At 53.4% G+C, this 9976-nt stretch overlaps 1 protein-coding gene across 1 annotated transcript; it reads right to left on the bottom strand.

The window, feature by feature from the left end:
• Tprn (taperin) lies at positions 1 to 7375 on the bottom strand. The gene is made up of 4 exons (XM_028772874.1): positions 5438 to 7375; positions 860 to 1067; positions 666 to 772; positions 1 to 548 (listed from the first exon to the last, which is right to left on the bottom strand). Exons 1-4 carry the CDS (start codon positions 7289 to 7291, stop codon positions 486 to 488), a joined length of 2232 nt encoding a protein of 743 aa, XP_028628707.1. The 5' UTR covers positions 7292 to 7375; the 3' UTR covers positions 1 to 485.
• Positions 7376 to 9976: the final 2601 nt, after the last annotated feature.

The following is a 9976-nucleotide window of genomic DNA, read 5'->3' as shown; positions in this document are numbered from 1 at the left end:
CCTTGTTACAGTGCTGTTTATTGAGTCCAATATCAGGGGAGAAAAAAAAAATGCACCCTGCCATCTTTCATGAAGAGTAGCTGAGTTCCACCATAGTAGAATCATAGGCTGAGGGCAGGAGCTTGGATTTCGGCAAAGAAAAGATAGCTAGGGTATCCTCTCAATCCTGACAGTGACCACTCCCCAAAAGGTAGGAGCTGAAATGTCCGACAGCACCCTGGGACAAGATCTGCTCAGGCCTCCACCTCATCACAGATGAGACAGTATGGACAGATGTCAGCCTGTCCTACAGACTGTTTCCTCCTGTTCTTCCTTGGCGAGAGATTCAGATCTGGCCCTAAAGGCAGAAGGAGGTCACAGAGAAGGAGCGGAGGGAGAGCCAGGTGGGAGGGGCACAGAATACAGTCAGGGCTCCTGGGTATTGACTGGCTTCCAGGACCACCACACCTGGGGCTAAGTCTTGGCCATCCTGACAGTTGCAGGGGTCAGAAATAGAGGGCTGGCTCGCTGCGGAAGTCCGAGAGATCATTCTGACTGGCAGGTGTGAGCTGAGAGAAAGAATAGAATATAACCACTAAGGCTTATCCAGGCATTACCCCTTCCCCAAGCCAGTCAGCCTCCTTTGCTGGTCTAGGTGTTCACCCAGCACCCTCCACCTGGCTTACCATGACCTCCTTTGGTGGGAGCTCCACCTCAGTTGGAGCCTGCACCAGTGTCTGCTCCTGCCACTTGCTGAACGCCAAGGAATGCTTTGGAGTGTAACTGGACAGACCTGCGAACCAAAGACAACAGGCATGGAAACCCACAAATGTGGTGCAGGTTCCATTCCCAGGCTGCCCATCCCAACAGGTGTGATTACCTGAGCTGCTCTCAGGTCCCACGCTGCTTACAAATGTGGCCCGGGGCAAGAAAACTGCGAAGGCTTTCTCTGAGTCAGGCCCCACTTCCTCCTCTTCACCATCCTCCTCTCCTTCCTCCTCCTCTTCTGCCTCTTCCTGTGCTAGAGAGCTCTCAGAAGGGTACTCAAATGTTGTATGCAGGCTCTTGTCATTGAAGGAGATCTTCATCTAGGATTAAGAGCCATGTCAGTAGAGGCCCTACCACCCAGTTAAGCAGAGATGCTAAACAGGGAGAGAAGACCGCTTGCTGTTCCTTCTACCAAGAGTTATAGGCTCCACCTATCCCACCCTCTGCCTGCAGCAGCTCCTAAAGCTAATTCCATGTTCTGGGTATCTGTGTATAAAAGAATCCTAGCACCAGCCATCACTGTTAGGGGCCTGCTTAAGGAGCCCATCAGTTGGGCTGTTGGTGCTAAGCACCACCTATTTCAGGCTAGTGAAATAGCCTCACTCTTATAGAGCCTAGGGTACCAGCAATACCATCAGTGATCCCAACTCCTACCCTACTGTGTACCTCACTGGCTCCAGAATTTCATAATCAAATTCTCCCTTCTTTCCCAGTTTCCTGGTTCTAAGGGACAGAAAGCTGTGGGCAACCCTCTGTCATGATCCTCCTGTCTGCTACCTGGGCTGGGAGCCCCACCTCCACAATCAATGACTGCTGAGGTTCCCTAGTCCTCTCAGCTGAGCTCATCCTAGTGGGTTGGTAATGAACATGAGCACTTGCCTGCAGCAGATGGGGCAGTCTTGCTGGGCTCGAAATATTAAACTCCTAGGCACAGGACACCAACAGCCAGCTCAGGTTCCCCCTCTTCCCCTGGAAGGAGCCAGAGGCCCAACAGGATGGAAGAGTAGCCTGGCAGGAGGGTTGAGCCTGTCCTGAGGCAGCAGAGTGACCCTGGCACAGGTCACAGAATGCACCAAGGGCCGACAAAAGTAGGATGCCTAGACTATGAACCAGCATCCTCCTCCTGTCCCTCTCAATCAATGGTCACACTGTCTCACGTGGCTATTAATATCCTGAGCCCTCTGCCCATTGGAAGATACCCTGCCCCAGGACCTGAGTCCTTGAAGACTAGATCCCATTGGAGAAAAGTTAGGTGGAAGCTGAGGGATAATATCACCTGGCCTTCCTGACTAGCCTTCTGAGATAAGTACCCTAGGAGGAACCCAGGATAGTATAGGGTCAAACATGTCTGGAGCCTTCTATACCAAAGTGGCCCCTGGATGGAGCCCTTGAGGCCCATCCCCTTACTACTGAGAATACAGGACCAGCTGCCAGGGCCCAGCTAGATTAGCACACCCTCATTAGTCTGCATGACCAGTTCACAGCAGGGAGGCTGAGAGGATAGACACATGCGGGTACGGTGCCTGGCACAGCCTGGCCAGGCTGGGGGTAGGGAAGCAGCTCGTAAGCCTGCCTGTCTCAGCTGGGGCCCAGGCCCCCCAGTCACTATCTCCCTTGTCTCCTCTGGCAGACCAGTATTCATAGGTCCTCTTCCCCCTTCCAGCACAGGTCATTGGGTCACTGTAAGCATGTAACTCATGTTTATAACCCCTGCCAGGGGTGGAGCCACCAGGGCAGGTAGGGAAGGTCCAGACAGGGATTGTCACTGTACCTATCTGGTCACCAGTGTCTGGGGGACTTTACCCAGCACACCTAATATGGCAGGCAGGTGATGGCTTTCACAGGGCCCTGGGTGGCAGAACTTTCCAGCTTTTACAGGGCCCTTTTGTTCTCCCTCAACCTGCCCTACCCATACACACCCAGCTTGGGTTACCAAAAGGTGTCCACCCTGGGACTCAAAGTAGGGAAACTGCTCAACTGGCTGGGCTGGAGATGATGTTTAGCCAAACCCTACCCCCACTCCCTTGCACACAGCCTGTTTCCCATCCCCCATTTGGCCCTCAGCCAAAGTTCCCAAGGGTAACAGGACAATAGATCAGAGCTACCCAACTGTGATAGCCACAGCTGCTACACCCCCCACCCCCACCCAGGGCACATCCTGTACCAGTGAGGTTTCATGAATAAGAGTCCAGTCTCTTTCTGGGGTTCTGGGCTCCAGAAAGACCATCTATGGGTCACCCATGAGAAGAGTTGGATGAGAGAAACTGAATCAAAAGGAAAACAGGTGAGAGGACATTCAGGCCAGCTTCAACTAGGAGAGGCAGGTGCAGACTGGAAGAAGATGACGGTGCTGGAAAGAGCCAAAAGGACAGACCTGCCTTCAGATGGGAGCCAGGCTGAGGGACATAACTAGGTCACACAAGTGAGAGTGGAGGTTACACTGCTGGGGCAGGTAGAGGGCTGAGCCCTGAGGATACTAACATGCTAGGGTGTGGCATAGGAACAGGAGGTGGGAAAGAGGAAGCAGCAGCCAGACAGGTGGGAGCCACTGGTGCTCCCAATCAGGGAGGGAAAGGTGGAAGGACACCCCTCTTACCAAGAAAACAGTGGGGGCTGGGAGGCTGCAACATCCTACCTCAGGGAAGAGGGGGATAGATAGGGCCTCTTTCTCCCAATAGATAACCTAAATGGAAATATTTCTGCCAGGCTGTCTCTCAGAGACACTGGCCATCAGAGGCAACCCTAACAACCCAGACCCAGAGCAGGGCTGAGTTCCTGTGAAGTCATGTACCCTCTGCCAAACTGCCAGGCCAGTGAAGAGGAATTCCTCAGTCATACCCTAGAAAACCACCAGCATTGCCTTTGGGTCACCCAGTCATGGTGGGGAGGGAAAACAAAGTGTGCAGTTGCCCCAAGATCCTCTGGGACCACCTACTCCCACAGGAAGAATCAGGAGTCTGTGCCAGGGCAATTACTTGGGTTTCAGAAGGACCACCCTGGAGTTTCCTGGGGGCTGCAGGTAGGAGAGATGTCAGGGAAGGACAAAGTACATGAGGGCCTCACCCTGCACACTGCTCTGAAGGTTGGGCAGCTTTGTGCCCTGCCCCCTCCTACTGGCATTCTGTGTCTTGCTGGGCAGGGCAGCTGGTACATGCATAGGCAGGACAGCACAATCAGCAGGTTGTGCTGCTACAGAAAGCCCTGCCCAGGCTACTTGGCCAAATAAGCATCATCCATCTGGACCCCTAACTCCCTCCTTCTGGCCCAGACAGCCAGGATGCTGGCCAGGGTCCTGCTCCAGCCCCCTGCTAGCCTTTAGATCTTTGAGATCTACATGAACGACCATACCTGGCAGTGTGCTCTCTCACTTTAACCCAGCCAAAGGTGATTCTCACACTTGTCTCTAGACTCTTAGGAGCAGTTTTTCAGTTTCAAGAAGCCAAGTATCCCAGGATAGGAGCAAGGCTCTGGAAATAGGAACCTGGACTCAGCTCCCGTCCTATGAGCTCCATGGCCTCACGAACCTCCCAAGCCTCAGCTATACAGGGATGCTTTCATCACTTCCACTTCTTGGACAAGCATGGGGAAGGCCACCTTACAGACACATCAGGATCAGGAAAGATGGGGAATACCCTGAATCCAAGGACTCAGGGTAAAGAGCACAGGTGAGAGGGAAGAGACATGTAAAAAAAAAAAAAAAAGATATTACAGCCCTAAGTCTCCTTCCTCACCAGAATCTCCACCAAAGTCACTAGGGATGCAAGCCATGGCAGATGGAATTGGCAGGAGATAATGGCGAGGCCACTGTGTCAGGAAGCAAAACGTCAGGAAAAAAGAATGAGGAGGAAGCAGAGCTCAGGACAAAAGGTCCCCCAAGGAAACTGAGGTGGGTGGGGCACAGCATTAACCTGCGTGAACCTAAGTTCTAGCTGTTGTAGACACTGCAGGTGCCATCTCAGCAGGAGGGAAAGGTACACTTCCCTGTACCAGCTGACAGAGTCATGTGGGGTAGGCCTTGGAATTTGCCCCAGGGGATAAACACAGACCCTGGAACAATCAGGAAGAATCTGAGGAATGATTTCCTTGTGCCCAAGGGGTTCCAAGCTACTGGCCAGGGCTAGCGGGGAAATATGGCTCTCCCTAGTCATTTGAGCCTTTAGGGGATTATTCTTGGAGTTTCTCTGCCCAAGGCCTTCTTGCCCATGTCTGGCATGAAGCCTTGGTGTTCAATCCATGCTTGCAGAGGGCAAAGGCCTGGCAAGTCTGGCTCCCAGACTTTCCAGAGTGCTGAGAACTCCCTCCAACTGGCTTATGGGCTGTGGGCCCAGACTGACCTCAAAGTGAGGAGGACCTGCAAAAGAATGACTGGCCTTCCTTTCCATTTACATCCAGGCTCTGGATATCTGTCCAAACTAAAGTCCACAGGAATATGCCAGCTATTTCCAAATCAAAGGCCAAGCCAGAGCCAACAGGCCAGGCTATTTCCTAAAAGTAGACCTGCAATTAGTTGGAACTGCCCATTCCAAAAGGATGTTGGAACTCTGCACTAACTGTCTACTTCTCCCAAATCTCTGAAGTAAACAGTAGGCTAACTCCAGCCTGGGGCTGTCAGTTCACAGAGGCCCTGGACCTGGCCTAAGCACACAGCCTCTCCTGTGATTTATGGAAAAGGTGTTTCCTTACCACTTACCTTTTTTCTCGAAGAGCCAGCCTTGATGAGGCAGGACTTCTGCAGGGCCAGGTAACCACCGATCACCTCAATCTCATGCACGGTAGGGTATCGTTTCTTTTGTGTGTTCTCCAGGGTAGTGTGGGGTCCTGAGAGGCTATCAGCATCCTGTTCCTCTGTCCCTTGCTGGGACTGCCCATTGGTCTCACTTAAGTGTGGCTCCTGAAGGGTCCCTGGCTTCCTCTTGGGCACTACTATGAAAGTGTTGCTACCTCGGTTCAGGAGCTCTGAGGTGTGTCCAGGCCTGGCAGGGTGCAGGTGGTACTGGGAAGGCACACCAACTGCTGAGGAGGGCAGTTTGGCTTCTTGAAAGGCCTCCTCCTCTGAGTCTACTTCATCAATGAAGGTGACTGGAAGTCCTGGCCTCACAGGCTCCTGGCCCTTCTTGGCCAAGCCTGGAACCCCTAAGCCTTCAGCTGGCTCAGCTTCAACAGTGGCTGGTAGAAATGGAGGTGGTGAGGCTGGCCTCTGCCACCTAAGAGACTTGTCTGTGTCAGAAATGGCTGGCCTGGGGCAGCCCCCCTCCCTAACTGCCCACTGCGTCTCACCAGCCAAGGGACTCTTCTCTAGGGCAGGTGCACCATCCACTGTAGATACCAGCTGGGATCCAAGCCCCTGGCTCTGAGAGGCCCAGCCCACCTCCCACTTTGGCTCCTCCAATTGCCTCCCCGCCAAACGATGGTTCCCAGGGGCTTTGCGCTTGGGGATCAACACGAAGGAGTTGCGGGAGTTCACTCGGAGGTTGGCCAGGGCCCTGGCCTGAAGGTCCCCGATTGGGATAGTTTCCATGTCTGGCTTGGAGGATGGCCTTATTTCGAAGGAGTCATTGGCGCTGGTGGCAGAGGAGACCCACTGGCGCTGACTGGGAGTGGCACTGGCTGGGCTGGGCGCCGGGAAGGCAGGGGGCCCAACTGGAGTGGCACTTGGGGGCGGGTGGAGGGGGGGTTCCTTTGACTCCACCTTTGGCTTCCACTTGCCCGGTACAGGCGGAGACCCCGACAACCCATTGGCAGGGCCGGCAGGGGATTCCTGAGTCATGGCTCCATTAGAAATCGAGCGATTGACCGCACTGCGGGGCAGGCCCCGAGGGTGGACAGTGAAGGAGTTGCTGCCGGTCTTCTGTAGGAAGTCGCTGCGCCGGGCCCCAGGGCCGGCAGTGCCGTCGGGGTGCGCGGGCTCGCAACAGGCAGAGGAGCGCTGACCCGCGCGCTGGGCAACGGGGACAGGCGAAATAGGGGGTGCAGGCTGGCTGGGGAGCACCGGTGGAGCAGGAGCCAACGACCGATTGGTAGGAGCGCGCGTGGCAGCAGATGCAGACGCCACGGGAAGCTGCGGGAGCGCAGGGCGGAAGCGCTCTGGGCTCCCGCGGTGGCGGGGCGCAGCAGGCGAGTCGAACTTTTCCAGAAGGCGGCTGACACGGCCAGGCTGTGGCGCCTCGTACACCACTACCTCGGCAGCGCGGATGCCTGCAGCGGGCGGCACAGCGGTCGGGAAGCCTGGCGCTGACTCGATAATGAGGATGTTGTCGGCTCGAATGGTCCGCACACCGGGCACGCGACAGTACAGCTCCAGCAGCTGCTGAGCAGGCCGCGTCCCGCGCCGCCGCTCCGATTCAAGTCGCATGAACGGGTTCTGGCTTAGCGGACCCAGACTCTCGGCCAGCACCAACCGCTCGTTAGGCCCATCCGGCGCCGCTCCAGATCCCGGGCCTCCACTCAGGGCGGCCAGTTTAGCTCGCCTCCGCTCAAGGACCTCCCGTTTCCAGGCGGGCATCACAGCTCGCGGCCCCGGGTCAAGCCGCCCCAGGCCGGCCATGCTGCGGACGCGCGGACGCCGACCGGACTGCACGCCGACCGCGCGCGGTATAGACTCTTGGCTACCTGCCTCAGTACCGCTCCGTGCCACGCCCCCCTTGGTAGCCGCCAATTGGGCAAGCGCGCTCGGACCTAAGGGCAGAACTGCCTACCTAAAGCAGAAGCATACGGCCCAGTTCACTGGAGAATATCCACTAAAACCCTCCCCTTTAGCGTTCTCATTGGACTACGACCGGCACCAGCCAGACCCTATTGGTGAAGGTCTGTGGCCACTCCCCAGTGAAGCGCTGCTCAGTGGCTGCTCCTCACTTCCGCCTCTGCGCTCTGGACCCGGCGCCTTGGACCCCAATTAAAGTAGGGCTGGTACTTTAAAGCAGGTAGCTCGTAGCGGACCCTTGCGACCTAGGTGACCTTGGCACAGTTCTGACTTTAGTACACAAGCCGTCCACCTTTAGGTCCAGGCTCCAATCTGGAGTCCTTGAATTGCTGTGGGGAGGCAGCCAAGGTCCCCTTTTGGACCTAGAAATGCTGCTTCTGAGATCCACCCGGGCATAAAGAATGCGTTTTTTGAGAATCTTGGTTTTGTAGGTCCCAGACCTACTATGTGTGTGAATATCTGGTGCACAGCTTGCCACCCATGGTCCTGCCGGGTATCCATTCTGTGTAGGAGGCACCAAGGAAGCAGCCTTGTTTCTGCACGCACACAGGTTACACATAAAAACATAGCCTCACACATTTAGGCAGTTCTGTCATGCAGAAAAGTACAACAAGGGTAAAGGTCCCACTGACTCCTGTTGGAACACCCACTTCCAAGATAAAAGAGGAAATACACAAAACAAAAATTTAAGAAATGTTACAAGGAAAACCACTCCAAAGTTCAGCTTGTATCTTGCTTTGAGAAAAAAAAAATAGCCCAATCCTGGATTAGAGACATTTTTTTTCCTAGCTGGGGGCAAACCAGACAAGTCAGCCTTTGACGCATTTCCTCAGTGTGTGACATGCCTGGCTCTTCGTGCCCAGCAGAGGAGGCATGGGCTGCTGTGCTGGAGCACAGACCAGCATACCTGCTCTGCAAAGGACCACACTAAGTTATTAACCTAGGGAACATGGCAATGTCATGATGTCTGGTTATTACAAACGAAGACTGCTACAGACATCCAGTCTTTAAGAACCAGGCACACTACTAACCTTCTTCATCCAAAAGAAATGGCCCAGGGACTGGTGTGGTGTTAAGAACATCGAAGGAGGACCTGGATTTGGCTCCTAGAGCCTGGATGGCTGTGACTTGTTCCTGGGGATCCAACGCCCTCTGCTGGCCTCCATGGACATTGCACATGTGCTGCTCAGCCACACTTTTTAAAAAAACGAATGACCTAGTCAGCAGGGCAGTGGTGGCGCCCGCCTTTAATCCCAGCATTTGGGAGGCAGAGACAGGCAGATTTCTGAGTTCGAGGCCAGCCTGGTCTACAAAGGAGTTCCAGGACAGGCAGAGCTGTTGTTACACAGAGAAACTATTCTCAAAAAACAAAACATAAGAATGATCCTACTAAAATAGCTACGCATATTGAGGAAACTGTATTCTGCAGGTCACATTTGACCTGTCAACTATTAACTTTTGTTATTGTTCCTTTAGACTTTCTTCTGTCTCCCTGTCCCCCCTCCCTCTGTCTCTCTCTCAGGCTGGGTCTCACAGCGCAGGCTGGCTTCCAGCTATGCTGCCAACAACGACAATGTAGTTTTGATCCTCCTGCCTCCACCTCCTCTTAAAATAAGATTACAGGTAAACACTTGATCAACAAAGTTATAATCAAATGTCCCTTTTCTTTCTTTTTTTTTTTTCAGCTACTCCAGGAAACAGTGTGGCATCCTGTTTTAAATCCTTTTAAAGTGTAAAATTTAGAGCTTATGAGATGGCCCAGCAGGTAGAGGTGCTTGCAAGCAGGCCCATGCTACCTGAGTTTGCTCCCTGATATCACCAGGCTGACAGAAATAATTTGCATAAATGGTATGATATCCATACACCTGCATTCACACACACACACACACAGAGATAATAATGTAAAAACCATAATGTATTTCAGTTGGTAGGATGCTTGCCCAAGCCAGATGTGGTGGTGCATGCCTTTAATCCTAGCTCTTGGGAGGCCAGGAATTAGAGGGCTGTTCTACAGAGTGAGTGCTAGTCCAGTGCAGGTTACATAGTGAGTTCCTGTAGCAGCAGCAGCAGCAGCAGCAGTAATGGTTGTCTAATATGCATGATGGCCTGGGTTTGATTTCCAGAATCACATAAAACAGGAAGTTAAAGGTCATCACTGATTACAAAGTGAGTCTGAGGCAAGTCTTTGCTGCACAACACCCTATTTTTAAAAAATGTAAAAGCTGTCCTCAGACCTGGCCTCAGACGATCACCTGTCATCTCAACTCTGCAGTGTTGTCATCAGAACTCACCAACTGCTACTCACTAATGCGTCAGGGCTCTGCTGTCACACACTCTACAAAGAACAGCCCACTGTTTTTAGCTGGGGTGGGTAGTAGTGCAAGTTACCCATCTCCTACAAGAAGAATTGGGGATTTTCCAAAAAATAATCTAACACTCAAAGTACTCTAGCCATAACCACAACCCTATGACCCCCTGTCCACATGGCAAGCAGCATCTTAGCATTCATCTGATGCAAACACTGAGATG

The sequence above is a fragment of the Grammomys surdaster genome, unplaced genomic scaffold, assembly GCF_004785775.1.
Source record: "Grammomys surdaster isolate TR1022 unplaced genomic scaffold, NIH_TR_1.0 219, whole genome shotgun sequence".
Taxonomy (NCBI): domain Eukaryota; kingdom Metazoa; phylum Chordata; class Mammalia; order Rodentia; family Muridae; genus Grammomys; species Grammomys surdaster.
This window is presented reverse-complemented; position numbering and strand designations above follow the sequence as displayed.

Coding starts and splice junctions, on each gene's coding strand:
- Tprn (XM_028772874.1), bottom strand. CDS start 7,291: ATGGCCGGCCTGGGGCGGCTTGACCCGGGGCCGCGAGCTGTGATGCCC. Junction 1,068..5,437: donor CTGGCTCTTCGAGAAAAAAG/GTAAGTGGTAAG, acceptor TCTTAATCCTAG/ATGAAGATCTCCTTCAATGA. Junction 773..859: donor GGGACCTGAGAGCAGCTCAG/GTAATCACACCT, acceptor TTTGGTTCGCAG/GTCTGTCCAGTTACACTCCA.